Source organism: Natator depressus, chromosome 2 (genome assembly GCF_965152275.1).
Source record: "Natator depressus isolate rNatDep1 chromosome 2, rNatDep2.hap1, whole genome shotgun sequence".
Taxonomy (NCBI): Eukaryota; Metazoa; Chordata; order Testudines; family Cheloniidae; genus Natator; species Natator depressus.
Window position 1 is genome coordinate 231903117 of NC_134235.1, and position 24649 is coordinate 231927765.

At 40.7% G+C, this 24649-nt stretch overlaps 1 protein-coding gene across 5 annotated transcripts in view; it reads right to left on the minus strand.

The window, feature by feature from the left end:
• Window positions 1-5595: 5595 nt before the first annotated feature.
• Window positions 5596-24649, minus strand: part of MPP7 (MAGUK p55 scaffold protein 7) — a 344361-nt gene continuing 325307 nt past the window's right edge. For all 5 annotated transcript variants that reach the window (XM_074946145.1, XM_074946146.1, XM_074946143.1 and 2 more), the window contains 4 exons: window positions 22267-22360; window positions 21052-21160; window positions 13043-13186; window positions 5596-8880 (listed from right to left, as the gene is read on the minus strand). In XM_074946145.1, the coding sequence (XP_074802246.1) occupies window positions 8701-8880; window positions 13043-13186; window positions 21052-21160; window positions 22267-22360 (527 nt within the window). In that variant the 3' untranslated portion in view covers window positions 5596-8700. The remainder of the gene's footprint in view (window positions 8881-13042; window positions 13187-21051; window positions 21161-22266; window positions 22361-24649) is intronic.

The window sequence follows — 24649 nt, forward strand, 5'->3', positions numbered from 1 at the left end:
CCAGTAGGAGAACACTTCAGTCTCCCTGGACACTCAATAGCAGACTTAAAAGTGGCAATTCTTCAACAACAAAAACTTCAAAAACAGACTCCAACGAGAAACTGCAGAACTGGAATAATTTGCAAACTGGACACCATCAAATTATGCCAGAATAAAGACTGGGAGTGGATGGGTTACTACAAAAACTAATTTTCTGCCTGCTGATACTCACACCTTCTTGTGTGAAAGGCAGGGAGTGGTGTGAATATGTGCATAGAAAACTGATTATGGCCCCATTCACATACCTCTGAAACAAGCAGAAATTTACCTAGAGTAGGGGAAAGTTTCTCTGCCCTCCATTGGCCAGATTGGGGGAGGGGGAGGGAGAAGGAGAATCAATTGGCCCTCGCACTTCCCTATTTAAAGCCTTCCTAGATTTTTGGGGACCATACTGCCTTGCTTTTTAGCTGCCTCACCACCCTCCCTCCCTGTAGTAGTAGTCTGTTGAGCTGAGTTTTCAGGATCCTGTGGGTTGGACAGATCACCTGTTTTGGGGGCAGGAAGGAAATTTTTCTGCTGGATCTGATTGGCAGAGGTCAGTAGGATTCTGGCCTTCCTCACAGCAGTGTGGAGGCACAAATAGGTTAAATAGAGTAGGATCAGGAAGTCTACCATTAGGAGATAATATAGAAATATTTAGTAAATCCCAGCTTGAGTCCAGTATCTAGTGAGAATAAAGTCTACAAGGGGCCAGCTCCCAGTGGTAAATGAAGATCCAGTTTTGCTGGTGGACCTTGTGCCAGTTGGAGAAGTGGAGATCCAAAGTTCTTCAGACTGAGGTCTCCCGTTGGCGCTCACTACTCCCCTTGCAAGGGGAAGGACAAGAGGATTCAGAAGTGAGCTGTATTCTCATGGTTGGCCGAAGAGGGTCTACTCTGAGTTATTGGTTAAATGGTGGGCGCCTGTAGCCATGCACTGGTCCCAGTTAATTGCTTGGTATGGGATGGGGTTGGTGCATAGCACCGCCCCCACACACAGTTAGGAAAGTTGCAGCTTGTCACTTAAATCCATCCTGTTGAGCTTGTCTAGATGGAGAATTAGTGTGTGGCAAGCAGGAGCCTAAATCTATACACTCACTGCCTGTATGGACACTGCTACCGTGCACTAAAAGTTCCCTAATATGCCTTAAGCTACCTCCAACTGACTGATTGCTTGGGGTGCTGCTCTTTTAGTGCCCTTGTATCCAGTGACCCCCAGTGAGAACCTGGGGGGTCACATCCATCATAGTGCATATAGTTTTAGTGTCATAAACCCTTTCCTATCTTCTCCTCCATCTTTTAGGAACTTCTCATGAGTTCACTGAAGCCCTACAGTGCAATAATGTCTGCAGCAGAGGAGCTTCTCCAGCAGAGCAACTCCTGATCAAGGAACCTCTCTACCTCTCATTTCCACTAATTAAACTATCCCTTCTCTCCCACACCCTCTCACCTGCATGGAGACGCTTCAAGAACGTTAACTGAGGAAATAAAGGAACTGAAATAAAAAACGGACTAAGTCAATTAAGATGCATAAACAATGTTTTTGCTGTAATTTCTTCTGGCATAGAAAGAATTATCACAAAACTGAGAACAAATAGTAAACAAAGTAGACAACACAAACACACTGTGTTTAAAAGTGAAATAGATTATCTCAACAAATGGGAAACAATCACAAGTTACTAAAGAAAAATTATTCTTTGCTCAGCACACCAGCCTGATAGGTCTAAAAGGCAAGTCAAATATAAGACCAGGAATATCTCCAAACTGATACAATAGTTGAAATGCAAAAGTGTTAAATAATTAAAATGTAAGAACTCAACAAAAAAATTTCCAATCTCTTTCTCTGGACTCGTCTGTTTACCTGTATGTATGACAAATTATATCACTGATCTTTAAGCAAGATGGTCACAGCCAACTATAGACCCAGTAATGACAAAGGATGGGGCCTCCAGCTTCAGACAGTTTCCCGGAATTATCTGCACTACCCCACAGCATCACCATCCCCCTTTGGCTGGGTGCCAATTGTAGATATTAGTTTCAGAATTGGGGTACATTTTTAGTCAGACTGAGGCTCATCCCCAATTTTCCAAGCAAAACAGAACTTGATTCTTCAGCTCCCCCAGAATGCCACCATTTGGCTATTTTACGTAAATGGCAATCACCGCACTGGTGCTTTACACTTTATTATACAAAAGGAGAAAACATTGGGTCCAGAGGTTCTTTTACACAGACAAATTCCTAAGTCTCCTCACAGGTTTACATTTCTTTTTATCTGGCAAGCATAACATGATATTCTATGTACATGGCAGCCTTTTTATTTAAAGAATAATTATGTTAATTCCTGCAAGATTTCATGTTCAACTGGGTTTGCAGTGGGCAAGTTTGCAGTCTGCATTTAATCATACTCTCTTGACTTCCATCAGACAAAGAAAAGTACTGTTATTTGAAATGTAAAATTTACACATCTTGAGATGTGTGAAAGTCTTACTTGGGTACAATTACATATATCTTTGCTGGCTTATAACTTCACTGCTCTGCTAGGCAGAAAAATGCAAGAATCCTTCAATTAAACACTAAATCTTTTGCACGCATGCTCTTTTCAAGTACATGAAATAAGAAATTGCTGACAACTGCAGCTTTTGGGATGTGTATATAGATATGCTGTAAAATGAGGTTATTTGTGTTTGGTATATCATGAACATTAGTTGGACTAATTTTGACAAGGTACACAACAAGGTAAATATTGCATAATGTTTTACTGTACAGGTCGGCAACATTTGGCATGCGGCCCATCAGGGTAATCAGCTGGTGGGCCATGAGACATTTTGTTTACGTTGATCATCCGCAGGCACAGCCCCCCGCAGCTCCCAGTGGCTGCAGTTCGCCATTCCCGGCCGATGGGAGCTGTGGGAAGCAGTGGGCAGCTGGATCAGTATTACCTGTAACAGAAGCATTTAATTTATTTAACTACCTACAAAACACCCTCTCCCACCTTAATGCTTCAAAGAGTAGCTAAAGCTGCAAAAGGTACTTTCAGACTTTACTATTTGCGATCACTAAAGTTCTTGTCACACTTATCACAAGAGCAGGGCTCCTACATGTACAAACTGGGTAATTTCAATGGGACCAGGAGCAGAGAGGCTGCAAGGGTTTTCCATGCAGACAACCCTTAACTCTACCTCCCTTGATAAATGTAGAGTTTTTTTTTAAATGTATCTTTGTATAACAGGAAATGAACAATTGTTACTGGCAATGTTTTTCTCTACTTTCCCTCTGTTGGCTGGTGCATGGCAACTGCATTCCATCTTGCATTTGGCTGTATTTTAAGACACCATCACTATCCTGCCTATCACTCAGGCCCACAACCTGGGTATCATCTTTGACTCAGGCCTCTCTCTAGGTCTTCACATCCAGGCTACATCTAAATCTTGCAGATTATTTCTGCATAACATCTGTAAGATACTGCCTTTCCTATCTACCCACACAGCTAAAACTCTCACCCAGGTCCCATCATCTGATGTCTCAATTATTGCAATGTCCTCAACTAATTCAGTCTTGCACCACTCATATCTAAGGCTATGATTTAATCATGGGTATTTTTAGTAAAAGTAATGGACAGGTCACAGGCAAGAAACAATAAATCACGGCCCGTGACCTATCCATGACTTATATCATAAATACCCCCAATTGAATCGGGGGGGGTGGGGGGAGTCGAGCCTGCAGTACCAGCTGCCGGGGGGGGGGGGAGGGAAGAGAGGCCGCAGCACCAGCTACCAGGGAGGGGGAAGCCCCAGGGAGCCAGCTGCTGCTTCTGCCACCCCAAGGACAGCTGCTCAGGCAGTCCCCAGGGCCAGCTGCATTGGCCACTGCTCAGGAAGTCCCCGGGGCCAGCTGCCCAGGGCCGCCAGAGCAGCGGCTACCTGCAGAGCCAGTCCAGCAGCGGCCGGTGTGGCTGTCCACAGGGCTGCCTGAGCAGCTGGCCCCGGAGCTAGCTGCTCGAGTTAACCTGGGCTCAGCCACACCGGCTGCTGCAGAAGTCACAGCAGTTGCAGGAAGTCACAGAATCCATGACTTTCGCGACCTCCGTGACAAACATGGAGGGAGCCCTAATCATATCCATTCAGAATGCTGCTGCAAAGATCATTTTCCTAGCTTGTTGCTTTGATCATATGACCCCCTCTCTTTGAATCCCTCCACTGGCTCACCTGTCTCTATCTTATCAAACAAAGCTACTTATCTTCACTTTCAAGATCCTTTATGACCTATCCCCACCCTGCCTATCATCTCTCACTTGCTTTCAAGATGTTGACTTCCGCCTGCAATTGGCCCGTGATGCCAGCCTTCATTGCCCACCATTGAAGTTTTCAAACAAGCACCTTCACACTTTCTTTTATGCTGCCTCTCACAATTAGGAGGAGGCTCCTTGTAAACACTGGCAAAATTACCTCATTTTCTGCTTTCAAATCCCTCCTTACAACTCTCCTTTGTCATGATGCCTACAAAATACTTAACACAATCGCAGTCAAATCATTGTCATCACTTCTAGTGTGTCAACCAATACAGTGTATTTCCTTCCACACTCATCAGTTTATATCTACGTGTATCTCATGTTCTATACTTAGTCTGTAAGCTCTTTGGGGCAGGGAATGCCTTTTTGTTCTGTTTCTACAGCACCTAGCACAATGAGGTCCTGGTCCATGATTACGGTTCTCAGGTGCTAAGGTAATACAAATAATATAATAATGATGCATGAGCCATAAACAGCTTGAGAAGCTGTTTTTCAATCAGAGCTCCTGTTGCAATAACATTACTATTGATCTCGGATGCTAGAAAGTAAACCAGTCAATTAGCAAATACAAAAACTTTCAACATTGAAATAGACAAAAAACTATCTTGTTGCTCCTGAGAAATCACTATAGTAGTTGGGATTTCAAAACTATATTTTAGATTTTATTTTAACTATGAATCTCAGTGACATGCAAGGAGATATAAATTACCTGCCACTGTAACTCAGTGTAAACGTGGGCTATTTAAATGCCAAGGGCCAGCAGTAAGCAATGGAATGGCTTAATTAAACTTATACATTCCTGTTCGTTGCTTTTCCTTCTACACTCTTCTCTTTATACATCCCCATATTGCACCATGAAAAGTACATCAGCTTTGACACTCACTTAGACTCTTTTACACCTAGTACTGGTGCGCACCTTACCTGAATCAGACCTTGCATACCACCTCTGCATTTGGCCCATTGTCCTTATGCTGCACTTCCTTCCCACTTTTACTGTCCGAAAGAGGAGAGTTAATTTTCGGGAGGGGGCAAGAGGGGAAAAAGTCTATTGAGAGAAAATGTCAACAACAACATTGATAAATGAAGGGTTTTAGTCCTTTTCCCATGGTATTCATTTAAAAGTTATTGTTTTAATGGTTGCATTTAGGATGAAGAGCTATAACAGATAAATGATAAAACGTTTATCAAATCTGTAAGTCATTCTTATGAGTTACACAGTAAACTATCCTGTTCAGGTTTAAAAAAAAAACCCATCTTCAATGATCGATTATATCAATAATTTATTGTTCTGCATAAGAAGGTAAAATGAGATTTCAGGCATGACATCAATGTATGAATTGATGGCAACTTCAAGTATAGAGCTGGATACAATAGTATAAAATGTTAACATTTGTTTTACTATGGAACACAGCAAAAACACAATAAAAATATCTGTACTTGGATGTAAAAACATTCAATTATCTAAAAACCAAACAGCACAAACTGAATATGCATATTTAAGACATGTTTTGTCACCTTTATCCATAAAACCTTACAAGTCAGAAACACACAATATATTATTTTTATTGTAATGGAGGAAGTTTATCAACAAGTGGGTTTGTAATTCAGTAAAATGGGCACGCTCTTGTCCAATTAATAAAACGCTCAAGCTAAAACATTTTTTATCTTGACCTAGTACCATATATGGCAGCCTCTACTTTTCTTGGTGAGAACACACTGCAATAATGCTAGTTTTTAAAGAGAGATTTACTGGAATGGGCTGTCCCATTCTCCTTTTTAATAACTCATTACAAACTTTATTTCTAGGAGCTTAAAGATTCCCCCACACTTTATTCCTTTTGTTTGTTGTGTGTATACATGATTTCATTTGTCCTTGTTCTCTCACCACCAGTACAATTAAATTAACTTCTTGCTAGGAAATAGGTATGTGACCAACCTGTGTTAAATATTGCCTTTGCCACACAGAAGATCAGAAAGCAAGTCTTTCTGTAAAAGGAACAAAGCGTTGTGGAGCTTTCAGTCTATTACCCAACAAAGTAAGCGTATTGCATGAGGCCCTCCTCGACCCCACCAACATGGGAATAAGTCTTAACATTGTTTCAAAAGGACATCACACCACCACCACCAAGCCTGCAGGGCAGCCAGAACCTCTCTGTTTCTAACAGGGTTTTCAGACCATTACAGGGTCTGTTTCCCAAAGGGCAAAACTAGTTCCCTTATTTAAAAGCTCTAGTACAATAGAGGTCTGATATACTACAGTTTACTAGCAGTATTAGCATACTGTTTAACAAGACTGACCCTCCCCTGATATAAAAGGATCAGATCCTGTGAGGTGCAAAGCACCCTCAGCTATTGCTGTCTGCAAAAGAAACCAAGGGCACTCAGCATCTTGCAGGTGCAGGCCTCCAGTGATTTGCTAAAGAACATTCCCCTGTGAAAATAATTACATTTTGAATAATTAAAAAATAGAGAATATTTCTCCAGCCCACACTTTGACTGTGATTTTCATGCAATTAATCTAAACCACTGAGATGTTATTTATGTTACAAACAACCTTAAGGCCACCAGAAAAAACAGTGAAATCTGACAGATATGTATGAAGTTACATTAGGCTGTTCAACTACAGTATACGTGTTAATAGTGAGAGACAATATATTTCAATAATTCCAGTACAAACATTCAAAAACTCTTACTTTTTGTTGTTCCTGCATTTCAATTGTTTCAACTAATTTTAAACCAAATTCAATGACCCAAGGCCAAATATGCATTTAGGATACAACTGCCAAGAACCGATGCCTTTATCAGCATATAAACTAAAATATTTACATGGAATGTTGATTTAATCTACGAAGACGGTGTTTCTAATTACAGGCACCTCGTAATTTGTTATTCATAAATTATCAAACTGATGAGAAATTCAAAAACTTAATATCCTATTTCAACCCTTTCATAAAAATAAGTTTCACTGAATTCTTTTTTCGTTATGCTAACATAAAATAACTCTGCTTCCTGTTTGAATGCTACAGATGTGATGATCTAAGTTAGCAAGTTCATCCACACACTGTGCCTATAATACAAATTCACTCGCACAATTAATACACATGCTTTACTCTTTCATTACGTGTGTACTCACTTGCTGCATATCAGTAGTAAATCAAGAAAAATGCAAGGTTACCTACATTAAATATACATGATTTACCATATATTTGCTTACTCTATTACACAGAAAGCTATCTGAGGTTTCAAATGTATCTGGGCAGTGTTAAAGGTGAATAATTTTCTTTGTAGTGAAGTTTACAAGTTTAAACTCAATGAAAAGCTTTCAAATCTAAAACAATGCATTTTGACGTTACATATTTTTCTAAAGAAATATTGCTATGTATTTTTTAATAAAAGCAATTCATTCATTGCAACTGCTTACTCAAATGTCAAAGGTTTCCCCTAATAATTATCTGCTAATAAGTTAAAAGTATTTTAAAGGACACTAGAGACGTTTGAAGTTGATTTAAAGTAAAAAAAAAAAAAAAAAAAAACAAAAAACCCACAAACCCTTACTACTACACAGCTATTCTTACCAATATACCTCTGATCTTATAGAAGATTAACTCACAAAGAAAGATTTTTTAAATTATATACATTTAAATAACCTACATTTTCCCTTATTCAAATAAATATTCCCAAGTTGTTGTTCCGCAAAGCATGCATGCAAAGAGTTTCAAGACCTGCATACTCGCAGCAGAAGAGGAACAGCAGAGGACTGTAGCTCTTTTACAGCGCGTTGTACAAGTAAGCCACTGAATACTTTGCTTCTCTCTTTTGGTGAAACACTTAAATACAAATGAACACTAGGATCACTCTGTACACATAAGATAAAGCTCACACTTTTAGGAAAGTAAAACGACCCCTCTTGATACTTAACCCAGTTAAAACTCTAATGTCCATCCTAACCAAAGAAATATTTGCCATTTTTGCCTGTTTTAGTTCTCTTAAGCTGTCTTAGTTAAAGTACTGATAACCTCCAAGTGCTCATGTGCAACTTTATATGGCAGTGGCTATGTTTGAGACCACCACAGCATTCAGTATTAATATCTGTGCTACCCTCCATTAACAAAACTCAACTTGGAGATTAAAATGTAAACGATAACAAGGCATTTAGTAGTTTTGGGTGCACTAGTAGCTCAGTATATTGCATCTGATTCCATGTGATCTTATTCTCCCCGAATTCTGAATAGGATTAAGATACAGAAAAAGATGACTTGCATTCCAATTACACCAAGTCCTTAACTATATGTCAGTTTGCCAAAGTTAGAAAACCCTCACACCAATTCAATGGCAACCATGCACTTTATTAAAAAGATTATTAACTATCATCATTTATATTCCTTCTTTATAGTGTTATGAATGCAACCAGCTAACTGGAACCCAAAAGGTCTCTGTTTCCAATTTGTCAAACGTTGTTTTCAGCTCATTGTAAGCTGTGGTGAGGTCATCGTTGACGATAACTTTGTCAAAGAGATGGCCGTACTGGCTTTCCATCATCTGTGCAGATTTAATCATTTCTTGAAAATCTTCTTCCTAAGAAAATCAGGATAAGAAGTCAGTCAAAAGTACAATTGAATCAGTTCACATCAGTGTCAAATGTAAATCTACATGGACTGTTTTATTTAATTTCATATATTCAGTTTATTTTTCGTTAAGCAAGTAGATGGAAATTGTGCCATTGACCATGAACTTTTCAGAAACCATTATTTCAAATTAATTCTCTGTGAATATTTTCACAACTAGGTTTGGCCTGACAAGGCTATTCTTTCCCCTTTTCCCTTATAGCAGTGTAATTAGCCACTAATTGATAATTAAAGAGAAATTTCTGTGGTAGAAATCCCAGTGGAAAAATGTTTTTAGTTGTTTACATTAATGCTGCACTAACAACTGCATTACCTAAGTCTCAAGTTGCTATTAGCAAGGGATTTATCAGAGCATGGGCTTTACTTTTTCAAATGTACCTTCAATATGTTTTCTATTTTTCTCTATACATACACATGTAGAGTTTTGTTTGTTTCTATTATTATTTAACTAAACAAAAGTAAAAAATTATAGTAACTCTGACTCTTCCCAAGGTACCCCAGCGTTGTCAGGCATCTCACTATCACTTGCCCTTAGTGTGAGGAAGTCTTGTCTGTGCTTGCTGAGGATCAGCTCCCTGACTCCACTGGCCGTGGGAAACACAAGCACTCCCATTTTGCCCAGGCTCCGTTGTCCCTCTGCAGATTAGAGATAGGCACACACCAACCCCTGAGCATCCCCCTGGAGCGTCCAGCCCCTGGTCCACTGGACACACACAGAATTTAGAGATTTGCTGCTCCCAAAGGAACAGTACCTCCCCCATCTTACCCGTTACACCTTAAGATCACAGCTCCACTTAACATGCAGCACTTGCATATGTTTACGGTGAAAACAAGCAAAAGTATATTTAACAAAGAGAAGAGAGCCCAATGATAGCAAGTAGAAATATTGGGAACAAACTCTAGAACCTAGACTTATTGAACTAGTTACTGTCATGTCTTGTAGAACAAAAGCTCACCCAAAATCCTACCAGCATATTACAGCCAGGTTTGGCTATGATCTTCCATTCATGAGACAAGTCACACCGTCAGACTGCCTTCTCAGTTGAAAAAATCCTGAGTGTCTCCCTGTACCCCCATTTATACCCCCCACTCCAATATGTTATCTTTTCTCATAGACAGATGCCCCTGCTGGTTGTTTTTTCCCTGTGCGCCTCTTGCCTGTCAATTTTACAATCTCTTCATTAGCATTGGGCTCAGTCTGTAGATAAACCTAGACTGTGAAGCAGACAATACACAAAAAGAAAAGGAGTACTTGTGGCATCTTAGAGACTAACAAATTTATTTGAGCATAAGCTTTCGGGAGCTACAGCTCACTTCATCAGATGCATTCATCTCTTCCCTTCTACCTGACAAGAGCATGTTTATCACTTTTTGGTGACTTGCCTTAACTCGTGTACCTTAAGAACATAATTTTAAGTACAGATTCCTAATTTCTTAAACACTGTCCATACTTAAATTTTACAATGATTATGACAACTAGTGGGGTCTTGGTAGAGATCTCACATGCCACCCTTTGGTAAACTTAATATGCATACATCTGAGCCCTGTAAAATGCTATGCACTCCCTCTGCCAGTTAGCACCAAGAGGTTTCTGGGTCACAGTAATATCTAAATTAAAGAAAACCTAATGTACCTTCGTAAAAAAAGAGTTCCGCTACCCAAGTAAAAATCCTTCTGATTTTTCTTAACACTGTAACAGTATTATTTATGCTGAAGACAATAGTATTATTTCCTCTAAAAAATAATGTTTTGCCTGTCTGAGTTTTGATAGCATGAAATGAAATAAGAAGCTAAGAAAGTCCAGTGTAGCTCTGCAAAAGTGATTCACACAATTAAATCACTCTACTAGGCTTATGGCACTAGAGAGACTGGGCATGCGATTTACTAAAACACAAATAATATGTACACATACACACTTATAATCATAGAATATCAGGGTTGGAAGGGACCTCAGGAGGTCTTCTAGTCCAACCCCCTACTCAAAGCAGGACCAATACCCAACTAAATCATCCCAGCCAGGGCTTTGTCAAGCCTGACCTTAAAAACCTCAAAGGAAGGAGATTCCACCACCTCCCTAGGTAACCCATTCCAGTGCTTCACCACCCTCCTAGTGAAAAAGTTTTTCCTAACAACCAACCTAAACCTCCACCACTGCAACTTGAGACCATTGCTCCTTGTTCTGTCATCTGCTACCACTGAGAACAGTCTAGATCCATCCTCTTTGGAAACCCTTTTCAGATAGTTGAAAGCAACTATCAAATCCCCCCTCATTCTTCTCTTCTGCAGACTAAACAATCCCAGTTCCCTCAGCCTCTCCTCATAAGTCATGTGCTCCAGTGCCCTAATCATTTTTGTTGCCCTCTGCTGGACTCTTTCCTATTTTTCCACATCCTTCTTGTAGTGTGGAGCCCAAAATTGGACACAGTACTCCAGATGAGGCCTCACCAATGTTGAATAGAGGGGAATGATCATGTCCCTCGATCTGCTGGCAATGCCCCTACTTATAAAGCCCAAAATGCTGTTAGCCTTCTTGACAACAAGGGCATGCTGGCTGACTCATATCCAGCTTCTCGTCCACTGTAACCCCTAGGTCCTTTTCTGCAGAACTGCTGCCGAGCCATTCGGTCCCTAGTCTGTAGCGGTGCATGGGATTCTTCCATCCTAAGTGCAGGACTCCGCACTTGTCCTTGTTGAACCTCATCAGATTTCTTTTGGTCCAATCCTCTAATTTGTCTAGGTCCCTCTGTATCCTAGCCCTACCCTCCAGTGTATCTACCACTCCTCCCAGTTTAGTGTCATCTGCAGACTTGCTGAGGGTGCAGTCCATGCCATCCTCCAGATCATTAATGAATATATTGAACAAAACCAGCCCCAGGACTGACCCTTGGGGCACACCACTTGATACCGGCTGCTAACTAGACATGGAGCCATTGATCACTACCTGTTGAGTCTGACTATCTAGCCAGCTTTCTATCCACCTTATAGTCCATTCATCCAGCCCATACTTCTTTAATTTGCTGGCAAGAATACTGTGGGAGACTCTATCAAAAGCTTTGCTAAAGTCAAGGAATAACACATCCACCGCTTTCCCCTCATCCACAGAGCCAGTTATCTCGTCATAGAAGGCAATTAGATTAGTCAGGCATGACTTGCCCTTGCTGAATCCATGCTGACTGTTCCTGATCACTTTCTTCTCCTCTAAGTGCTTCAGAATTGATTCCTTGAGGACCTGCTCCATGATTTTTCCAGGGACTGAGGTGAGGCTGACTGGCCTGTAGTTCCCCGGATCCTCCTCCTTCCCTTTTTTTTAAAGATGGGCACTATATTTGCCTTTTCCCAGTCATCCAGGACCTCCCCCGATCACCATGAGTTTTCAAAGATAATGGCCAATGGCTCTGCAATCACATCCGCCAACTCCTTTAGCACCCTCGGATGCAGTGCATCCGGACCCATGGACTTGTGCTTGTCCGGCTTTTCTAAATAGTCCTGAACCACTTCTTTCTCCACAGAGGGCTGGTCACCTCCTCCCCATGCTGTGCTGCCCAGCGCAGCAGTCTGGGAACTGACCTTGTTCGTGAAGACAGAGGCAAAAAAAAGCACTGAGTACATTAGCTTTTTCCACATCCTCTCTCACTAGGTTGCCTCCTCCATTCAGTAAGGGGCCCACACTTTCCTTGACCTTCTTCTTGTCGCTAACATACCTGAAGAAACCCTTCTTGTTACTCTTAACATCCCTTGCTAGCTGCAACTCCAAGAGTGATTTGGCCTTCCTGATTTCACTCCTGCATGCCTGAGCAATATTTTTATACTCCTCCCTGGTCATTTGTCCAGTCTTCCACTTCTTGTAAGCTTCTTTTTTGTGTTTAAGATCAGCAAGGATTTCACTGTTAATCCAGGCTTGTCGCCTGCCATATTTACTATTCTTTCTACACATCAGGATGGTTTGTTCCTGCAACCTCAATAAGGATTCTTTAAATTAAATGTTTTAATTAAATGTTTTGAGGCACAAGTTCCATTAAGTTCTAAACGTATTCAGTGACCTCATCTTCAAGATAAACAGTTACAAAAACTATTGACTACTTCTCCTTCTTATGGATTCTAAACATACTTACTGTGAAAGGTTTTGCAGCCCCTTTTTCATCTTTGCTTGAAATAATCTTGGCATTTTTTCTGGTCTCTCTCAAACACTCAAGTGATGGAGGCTTTATAAATATCACAAATGGTTTAAATTCTAATGTTCTTAAATGCTTCACTGTCTGGAAAGGGGAAAAATTATAATTAATCAGTAACAGTGTTTGAATTCATTCCTTGCACTGGAGTTTGCAACAAAAAAAGAAGCCTCTGCTCTGACACTAAATCTAGAAAGCATCTCTTAAAGTATATATTTCATTCATTAGCATCCTACTTTCTTAAACAGCATTTATTCTGTGCATCGCCTGTTGCTACTTGAATGGCAAGAAATATTTTGATTTCAATGAAAGTTGTCAGTGTTGGTAAATCTGATCAGTCTGGCAGAAGTAAAGCCAATGCACTATTATAGGCCATCCAAAGAGGTGGTATTAGTAATGAGAAAAATTAAGTTGAACGAAAGGATTTTTAGTTGATGCACGAGGGAGGAGTAACAGATTATTTAATAGCTAATTCTAGGAAGTGTAAAACTTCCTACTGCCACATTCCAAAGATAATAGAAAAGGCTTTCTGCAGCCCAAGAGCAAAAGGGCACTGTGATAAGAGGACAACCATTGGTTCTCCTCAAACTTTTAAAACTCATTAAGTTCATTCTGTGCTGCTGTTTGTGCTTCACAGGAGGATCAAATGATTTTTGCCTATTAAGGGAGATGTTACTTACCTTACAGTGACTTGAGTTCTTTGAGATGTTTTGTCCCTATAGGTGCTCTATCGTAGGAGATTCCCAAACAGTAACTCATCGAAGAGGTGGGTGCTGAGGTGAAAAGTCTAGGAAAGTTTGAAGGACTGAATCACTAAAGATGGTGTCACCTCTGCAAGCTGGTCAGATGGTATAATGCTTGGCAAATGTATGTATAGAAGACCATGTAGCAGTCCTGCTGATTTCTGTGATGGGAGTGTCCCTCAGTAGACCTAGAGATATGAACTGAGGTCTAGTCAAATGTGCTGTTATTCTGTGAGGGGGCTGCATAAGAATGGCCATACTGGGTCTGACCAAAGGTTCATCTAGCCCAGTATCCTGTCTTCCAAGAGTTGCAAATGCCAGGTGCCCCAGAGGAAATGAGCAGAAAATCATCAAGTGATCCATTCCTCGTTACCCATTTCCAGCTTCTGGCAAACAGAGGCTAGGGACACCATCCCTCCACACCTGCATTTTCATAGCAGGTCAAGATGCAACCTGAAACCCACTTAGACAACCTTTGTGTGGAAATCAGTTGGCCCTTCATCCTTTCTGCAAACAATACAAATAGCCTGGGAGAGGTCCAGAAGATTTTAATCCTATCCAGATAGAAGGTAAGGGCCCTTCTGACTTCCAGTGAATGAAGACTTGATTCCTCTGTGGAGGCATGAGGTTTTGGGTAGAACACTAGCGGGTCAATAGCCTAGTTATGTTATATTCTGAGGAGGGGACTTAGTATAACTCTGTCTATGTAAAAGGTGGTGTATGTAAGGTCAGTCATGAGGGCTCCCAGCTTCCCCATTCATCTTGCTAAGGTGATGGCAATTAGGAACAAAGTCTGGAGGGAGCAGGTTCAAAGGGGTGTTTCCTTAGGATGATTAGCACCAGTCTGAGGTCCCATTGGGGAGCCAGGTATCAAACGAGAGGAAAGAGGTTGTATAGACCCTTGAGAAAGATCTGACAGCTGTAGAGTGGGCAGAGACTGAAAAGCCGTGGATGAGTGAATGGTCAGATGTACCCTGAAAAAAGCTCATTAGAGACCCTCCGTTTTTAATTCCAATAGGTAATCCAAGGTCTTGGAAAATGGAACTTCCAAAGCTTGAAAAGATGGGAGGGAGCAGCAGGACTGGAAGTGTTTCCACTTTTGGAGATAAGTCTTGAGAGTACTGGGCTTTCTACTGGATAAGAGAACTGACTGAAATCTACGTGAAAAGGTTAACTCCATGCTGGGAGCCACTGAGGAGCCATGCTCTCAGATTCAGGGAGAAGGAGTTGGGAAGGATGAAGGTCTCTGAGTTCTATGTCAAGAGGTCCTTCATGATAGGAAGCCTGAAGGGTGTTAACTCTGAGAGGTGGATGAGGTTTGAGCACTACACCTGTCTTGGCCAAGCAGGTGCTATGATGATAGCTCCTTCTCAGCACAGCTTGAGGGAGGTCTTTAGGGCTAGTGGTATAGGTGGGTAAGCATAAAGAAGTGTATGGGGACATGATGTTATCAGGGCATCCTTAGGAGAGTTGTGACCATAACCTCCCTTGAAGCAGAATAGAAAACATTTTGCATTGTGTGTGTTGGCGAAGAAGTCTACCCTGATATACCTCAGGTCAGGCAGATGCTCTGGAAGACAAGAGTTTTTGAGCTCCCATTTATGATTTTGGCAAAAGTGTCTGCTTAAGGAGTTTGCAGTTACATTGTGGAGGCCTGGCAGATAGACTGCTGATTTCTATCCAATGAGAAATGCACCAGTTCCACAATTTAGTGACAGTGCACATAAGGACTGGGATTTTGCTGAACCCTGGTGGTTGATGTAATACATCTCTGCCCTGTTGTCCAGCATTACTCTGATTGGGTGACCTCATATGGCCTGGAAGAAATGTTGGCAAGCATATCTACTGTTCTTAGCCTCACGATATTGATATGTAGTGCCAATTCCTCTGCTGACCATTTGCCCTGCGCTTTGTCTCCCTGTAGGTGAGCTTCCCACCATAACAGACACATCTCTTGTGAGGGTCTTCAAAGATGCTGGATGTATAAATGGGGTTCAGACAGAGATCTTCCATGTATCTTTCCATCATATAAGAGAGACTAACACCTTCCGAGGCACTGTGACGTGTCTGGAGAAGATTGTCTGTTTGGGGGTATACACACTTTTAGTCATGTCTGGAGGCATCTGAGGTGCACCCTTGCATGGGAAATCACATATGTGGTGTCCGACATGTGGCCCAACATCTGTAGGCAAATCCTTAGGTTATTTGTGGGCTGAACTGTAATGTTCAGATTAGATGGGATAGGGTGGAGAATCTCTCTTTGGGAAGATAAGCCCTTGCTGTTTGGAGTGTAGAGTAGCTTCTATAAAGTCTATTCTCTGTCCTGAAGTTAGCATGGATTTCTTGTGGCTGATACAAGGGCCCAAAGATTGGAATAGTGTTAATGATCTAGACATTGCCGACTGGACCTCTTTGGGTGATTGGCCTCTGAGAAGCCAGCTGTCCAAGTATGGGAGTGCTGATATTCCCCTCTGGCAGAACCAAGTCACTACCACTGAGAGAATCGTTGTGAACGCCCTTGGGGCCACAGAGAGTCTAAAGGGGAGAACTCAATAATGATAGTGATCCACCCCATTACAAAACGTAGGAAGTGCTTGTGGCATGGGTGAATAGCTACATGACAGTAAGCATCCTCTACGTCAAGGGACATGAACCAGTCTCCTGGATCTAAGGATGGGACTATGGTAGCTAGTGTCACCATTCTGAAGTGGTATGCTAGGACGCAAATGTTCAAGATCCTGAGCTCAACGGTTGGTCTCCACCCTTCATCTTTCTTGAGAACAAGGATGTAATTGGAAAAGAACCTTTTTCCGATGAACTCTGGTGGAACCAGTTTTATTGCTCACAGGAGAAGAGAATGAACTTCTTGACTTAGGAGTTCCTCCTAAGGAAGTGAGAAGGGTCCATGAAGGAGGATGGGGAGAGAGTTGGGAAGGAGGGATGGAAAGGAAGTGGATAGAGTAACCCACTTTGACATTCTCTAATATCCATTTGTCTGAGGTAAGAAATTCCCAGGCTAAGTAGCGGGACAGACAATCTCTAAAGAGGGGGTAGTTGCACAACAGCTATTTCGGAGTGGAATGGGTTGCTTGATGCCCTTGACCAAGGTATCAAAAGTGACTCTTAGAAGCAGGAGCTGATAGAGTAAAAGTATGGGTGCTTGGCCTGTTTTTTTGTGGTTTGGGTTTTCTCTGGAAGGGCTCCTGAGGCTTAGGGAAAGTATGCTGTTGGTACTGGAATGGTCTCAAGCTTGAGTGGTTTGGGATCTAATAAAGCACTTTTTTGTTGCAGGCACATAAATCCCCACTGATCACAATGCTGATCTGGAATGTTTGAGCATCTGGAGAGAGGAGTCCATATTTTCACTGAAGAGCTTAGGCTCTTTGAACTGGAGATCTTCCATGGTATTTTGAACTTCTGGAAGACCTGAGAACTGGAGCCAATATGCTTTTCTGATGACCACCACTGTGGCACGGACTTACGGAGGCTGTGTCAGCAGCATCTAGAGTAGCTTGTAGGGAGGTTTTTGCAACCAACTGTCCTTCAGCGATGATAGACTGAAAATGATCTTTCTGGTCTTGTGACAAGTGCTCAATAAAATGTATATATTTGGAGTATGTGTTAAGATTGTATTTTGCCATCAAGGCCTGGTAGTTGGCGATATAAAATTGGAGAGTGGCTGATGAGTAGCTCTTCCTTCCCACCAAGTCCAACCACTTGGATTACTTGTCAGATGGAGAAGGCCTAGAATGAGCTTGACAGCTCCCTCTCATTGGCTGCATCAATCATCAGGGAATTGGGGCTGGGATGGGAAACAAAGTGTTTCATTCCTTTCAGGGGATATAGTATTTATCTGCCTGCTTACAGCTTGGTGGGATTGTGGCAGGTGTTTGCCACAGGGAATGTGCAGAAGATAACACCTCACTGATGGTTCTGAAATCATCAGTGTAGGAAAGTCATGGTGGCATTATTGTGTTATCTGGAGATGAAGAGGACAGAGGGAAGCAAGATCTTCTTGGCCTGAGACTACTGCTCCTTCTGTATATAGTCTGGTACTGGAGAAGTGTGAGGTTCTGAGGTGCTTGGTACTGCAGTGTGTGGTACTAGTCAGTCTGCAGGTGTTGATAGCTGGTATGGTACCGGTGGATACTGGTGCTTTTTCTTAGATATCTGATAGAATAGGTTGCTTTACTGACCCATGGGTCTCAGTAACTTTACTGGAAAGGAGAATAAGGGAATGGACCGCAATGATAATTATAGTCTCTGGGCCTACAATGTTTGGCAGATTCCCTAGGATTTATGAAAGAGACTCATGGAGTATGGTAGCACAATACTGGGATGGATCATTTTACTGATATCTCCAAGTCCAATGAGTCCTCTCTTGAACTGAGAGAAAGAAAGAGGGAGAGAGAGAGAGAGTACCCAATGCCCTAACCGGTACTGAAGGCTGGAGACTTAAGCAAGTCTCAACTTGCGGCTGTCAGGACAACACTGGGCAGGTGGCTCCAGTAGATCTCAGTATTGAAAGCTCAGGTTCATCAGAGATTGAAACCCTCTGAAGAAAGGAACCTGGAAGGAGGTAGAGGGCTCTAATCGCCTTTAGATGAGATTTGTGTTGTACCAGAAGGGGAAATGCCAACCGGTGAGATGGAAGCTGTTGCAGGACTGTGGTGATTGTAGGGTCATGTCCCACCTCAGACATATGGTGAGATGCGGGTTCCAGGAAATGGATGGTAGCCCTGTGAGTAATGCGGAGCCACAAGGTATCGGAGTGCCACCACAGTAGTTGCTCTGGTGGTAGGTATGTTGTCTGAGCATGGCTTCTTCCATGGTACCAATGCCTCAGTACTGAACTCAGTTGGAGCCTTTATGGTACCTTTAGAGGAACAAGAATCTCCCAAGACTGGGTTTTACGGGGAGATCTACCCTGCTTCTTCACTTCCCTGCTTGGAGAGGTATGTTTCCTCTTCTTTAGAGTTTTATTCTCCGAGGCCACAGATGAGGCATTAATGTGGACTAAGGTGGCCTGTGATGTAGAGGCTGATGTAACTGGGAGTGAGGGAGAGGGGGAAAGAGTGATGAAGCGAACTCTGCTGGAGCTAGAGCACATTCCATCAATAGCAGCTTAAGTCTAGTCTCCCTGTCTTTTTTTGGATCTGCCTTTGAAATCCAGGCAAACCGTGCATTTAAAAGGGTTGTGGGAGTGCCCCAAACCTCACAGATAACTGGAGTGACCAACACTGTGGGGAAAGGACCTGTGGCATATCTAAGAGTGCTTAAACTCCAGGATTTTGGACATAAGGTGTGCTCCAGCACAAATGAAAGATCTAAGAAAAGAAGAGGGAAGAAAGCCGCTCCCTCCCCTTACAAGCACTAGAGTGCAAAATAAAGTAAATGGACTAAAAATAAAGAAAAAATACAATAAAGTAAATATGAAACTAGGGTAAAAAGGAGTCACAAGATGAAAGCTGGGAAGCTAAATGCAGCTGACAGCTTCGTCTCAAGCCACATAACCTTGTTCAAAGTACAGGGTGGTACTCTGCACAGGTGCGGGCCCGTGGATACTACTTTTCAGTCTCTGATCGAGAGCACATAGACGCTTGAACATCCTACAGTGGAGCACACACAGGGGGACATACTCAAAGAACTAAAACATAGTTCTCCATGTAGCTCTTGCTGGCCAGTAACAAGTTGCTGTCAGATAACTTGCAGCCACAGTATCAAGTATCTTCCTCCTCCTGCAATCCTAGCAGTAGCTGCAGGAGCAGCTAGTTGTACAATATAGGGTCGAAACCCCAAAATGCCAAATGCACATGTCCCTAAGCTTAAAATGAGTTATTTGAATTTGGTATTGTATTTCCAACTGAGATCTTTCTAATCAGAAGACAATGACATTCTCTCATTTTAATAGCCAGAAAAAAGCCAATTGTTCACAATAATTTACCATACACTACTAGATCAAAATTTCCTTTTGATCATTTAAAAATTGTTAATATTAGCTAATGCAGTTTTCACAGTAAGTGCAATGTTGTACACATAGCAACAATTCAGCAAGTAAACCCAAAATTGCACACTTTTTGCTGTTACCCATCAAAACTATTATTGATCTAGGTTTTTGACTCTGTGACATCAGTTTCCTAAAGCCATTATTCAACCAGCATACATCTGTGCCAGTCCCTTTTCCTACAGAAAGCCTCTTTTCGCCAATTTTCTAATAAGGAACATGACATAATATTTTGATTAATGTGAATAAACTTTTGCCATTGACGCCACTGAACATTTACAGTAAATGCTATTTAGACAGGGAATAATCATGTCCAATTACCTACAGAACCCTCTTTAAACCAACAGCTTGAGTGCTTCATCATGCAGGCACTTGTGCACTGGGTAAGTCAGGAAAAGTGGAAGACTTCAACTGTTTCCATTTAACATCGAAAATCATTTTTCTGGCTCCTGAATTTTGTGTTGCACTACAGAATATTTGAACAATACTCAAACAAGTCAAAGGTGAACACAAAAGAAATGGAAAAATCTGTTCTGAACAATTTATTTCAAATCATATTTTTATACATTTATTTCATTCAAACTTTATTTAAATGTTCAAATGCACAAGTTAAAGTTGCACCCAGGCAATAATGAATAGTGGGGGTGGGGGTGGGGGTTAATAGGAAGAACAACATGCACACAAAATAGAAACAAATGATGACAGCAGCCCCTTCCCTCTACAGAATACTGCTCTATTTATCTGTTATTCAGCATACTGTATATTTAATGTATTCTTCACATTATGGCCTGTCCTAAAACCCTTTACATGAACAGTCTTCTTGAAATCAAAGGATTGCTCATGTGAGTAAAGGCTGCAGGACTGGGCTCTTTCTCAAGAATATTTTGCATTTAAATATCAAGTTTTTCAGACAAATTCTAACCCAGAGCAGTAGAACACTGAATACAAATGTTGGAACATTCTGTGAGTAATTAAATCTTCATGTTAGTGTAAGCTTTCAGTGCAGTTAGTTTTTGCATTAAATACCATCCAATCTGTGTTGAAATCTTCCTTTAGGATTGCTCTGTACAATAAGTATACCCAGATATTGTATGGAATATAAATTGAACATGGAATAAAATGGAATGCTCTATTAACAGTCTTCTTCCGGAATCCTAACATGGAATGCAGTAAATTACATCATGCCAAGAGAGGTGCTTACTTACATGAGGCTGCACATCCAACAAACAAACTTTGTTTTTAGTTAGAACAGAGCGAACAGAGTCTATGCTTGTACCGTAGTAGTTGTTTTTATATTCACCATATTCAATAAATCTGTGGTAGAGAGTGAAAAAAAAATCAGAATCATTCCCTTTTCTTTAGCAAATAATTATCAATTTGGTTAATAAGATTTAATTCATGAGCAGAAATATTTTTACTCCACATGTGATTTTTACCATGTTTTATAAAATGAAATGCTGCCAGGTACTTCATCATGTCAACCTAAAAAAACCCCTTCTATTTTACCATTTTCAAATCAGTAACACTTGCTTATATTACAGTTAAAGAGCAAAAGTACTATAGTCCAACAGCACACTAATGTTTTCCATCACCTCTTTTTCAGAACTAATGTAATGCAATAAAAAAGCGGATAATCTAAACAATAGAAACTACTGAAATTTCATTGCATGCTATAGTATATCTGAATTCTCTGTCTCTGAATAGGTGGAGCAGTTATGGCACTAATAGAACCAAGGCGGCTGGTTATGTGCTATAAAAATATAAATACAATTTGAGAAAAAGCAAAGCACGTTTTGAAGTTTCAATCAAACCTACAGCTTTGTGTCTACTATACTTTGCCCTCTGAAATACTTAGGGCAGGATTTAAACTTAAAATATTTTACAGGTTGCTGGAGAGCATGATGCTACCATTGTCTTTATTTTATTTTAATTTTTGAAGTGCTTGAGGGGAGGAGCTTCTCTCTAGTTCTCCAGATTCCTGTTCTTTTGAACAGGAAATGACTGTACTGGAAGGGAATATAACTATACAAAACCATTAATTGAAACACACATTTGAAATACAGCACTGACAGGGCCCCTTTCCTGATGCTGCAATGATCAATTAGTAAGACAAATAATGCCAATTTAAAAGGGGCCTCCACCTTCAACAACCCCCCCAAAAACTCTCTATTTTTAGCTCATTGGACAGACATTTAAAGTATTAGGTGGTTTAAAACTGTTTACGTTCTGTTCACATTACTTTTATTTTGTTTCAACAATCTGCAGAAATTGCAGTGCTGACTGTTTAGACATTATACTTTAACATGTTTTAAAATCAGTGCAGACTATACCCATTTTAAATTACTACATAAAAGAACAAACTACAAAAACTTCACAATGAAACCATTGTTTGACTGTGGCTCTAGTTAGTTTCAACATACTTGTTATTCTGTACATCTGTCTCAAACAAGTGCTTGGAAATGAAAATGTACTCGACACCATCACTTTCTTGGCCTCTTCTTGCTCTAGTCGTGTCTGTGGTTTCATAAAAATAAATAAATAAACAAACACACACACAAAAAGCTTTTTTTAAAAAACAAACCAGTTTTAGGAAAAATATAAAGGGCCCGATCCTGTGCGGTGCAGAGTGCTCTTATCTTATACAGGTTTCCAAAGGAGTTGAGTGTGCTCAGCATCTTGAAGGCTGCACTCAGCATGTCACAGGATTGAGCCTAAAGCAAGTACAAGAAAACCTGATTGGACATAAATAACAGATTATCAATTTTATTTACTAATGGAAAAGTTAACTAAAGGGGGAACAAAGAGGCTGTTGAAAAATTAAATGAGCAGCAATTTAGAACAAACCCGTTCCCTCTGCCACAATTCATCATAAAAGGAATTTGTGGAATTCATTGGCACAGGGGACTATCAAGGCAAATGATGTTTAGTAACTGGATTTATCAGAGAGCCAAATAATGTTATGATCATTAACAACATTTCCAGCTACAGTATGTAAGGTATGATAGTAATATAATGGAAAATTATGTTTCATATTTTAGGAGCTGATTGCCTCTGGTGGCCAGAAAGGAATTCCTCTTTCTCCCCATCTACAGCCTTGCACAATAGACTAGGTGGATTATGAGTTTTTAATTCAATTTTTACTTCCTCTCAAGCATCAAGTAATAGTTTTTCTATAAAATTAGGTATAAATGAGACAAAATGCTTAATGGTGTGGTATAAAGGTTTTTATTACCAGTGTAACTCACTCACTTATGACTAATGTGACCATTCCAAACTCATACCTGTAAAACCTTTGTAACATGCTGTCATGTAAACTATATCACCAACTCACGGATATATAGACAAAGACACACATACAAAGTATTTTTGTCATATTCTTCTTCTTTGGCGAACATAAAAAAAAAACACATTTCAAAGATGGTCTCACTTCCACTTGAAATTTTGCAATCACTAAGTTTCACTTGAAAGTGATCCCCTTCCCTCAAGTTTTGATGAGCAACTGAAAAGCAAAACTTTGGAGACACAAAGTTGCTTGATGAAAAATATCAATTTTGTGGGGAGAAAAATCTTGTGCAGATGATTGCATGTTCATCAATCAGTTGAGTATCTGAAAAAAGAACAGGAGTACGTGTGGCACCTTAAGAGACTAACAAATTTATTAGAGCATAAGCTTTTGTGGGCTACAGCTCACTTCATCGGATGCATAGAACAGATTATATAGTAAGAAGATATATATACACATACAGGTAAGTTGGAAGTTGCCATACAAACTGTGAGAGGCTAATTAGTTAAGATGAACTATTATCAGCAGAAGAAAAAAACTTTTGTAGTGATAATCAAGATGGCCCATTTAGACAGTTGACAAGAAGGCGTGAGAATACTTAACTTAGGGAAACAGATTTAATCTGTGTAATGATCCAGCCACTCCCAGTCTCTATTCAAACCCATGTTCATGGTATCTAGTTTGCATATTAATTCAAGCTCAGCAGTTTCTCCTTGGAGTCTGTTTTTAAGCTTTTCTGTTGCAAAATTGCCACCCTTAAATCTTTTACTGAATGGCCAGAGCGGTTGAAGTGTTTTCCTACTGGTTTTTGAATGTTATGATTCCTGATGTCAGATTTGTGTCCGTTTATTCTTTTGCGCAGAGACTGTCCGGTTTGGCCAATGTACATGGCAGAGGGGCATTGCTGGCACATGATGGCATATATCACGTTGGCAGATGTGCAGGTGAACGAGCCCCTGATGGTGTGGCTCATGTGATTAGGTCCTATGATGGTGTCACTTGAATAAATATGTGGACAGAGCTGGCATTTTGGCTGGGTTAGTGTTTTTGTTGTGTGGTTGCTGGAGAGCATTTGCTTCACGTTAAACCCACTTTATTAAAATGCTTTATTTTATGGTAAATACCATGTCCGCCCATCCCCTCCCCCCCCCTCGCCAATCTTATGAACTGTTCCATGAGCATAACATAGCATTGCATTGATGGTGTTAATATTAATCCAGTGTTTATAAATCACATTAATTGATCAGATTTGAAAAAAATCAACACTTCAATTCATCCACAGATTCCAAGGCCAGAAAGGGCCACTGTGATCATCTGGTCTGGCTTCCTGTATAACACAGGCCATAGAACTTCCCCAAAATAATTCCAACAGCACTTTTTTTTTTTAAATCCAATCTTGATTTTAAAATGGTCAGTAATAGAGAATCCAGCACGACTCTTGGTAAGTTGTTCCAGTAGTTAATTACGCTCATTGTTAAAAATTTGTCTAGCTTCAACTTCCAGCCATCACAAAACTGAGT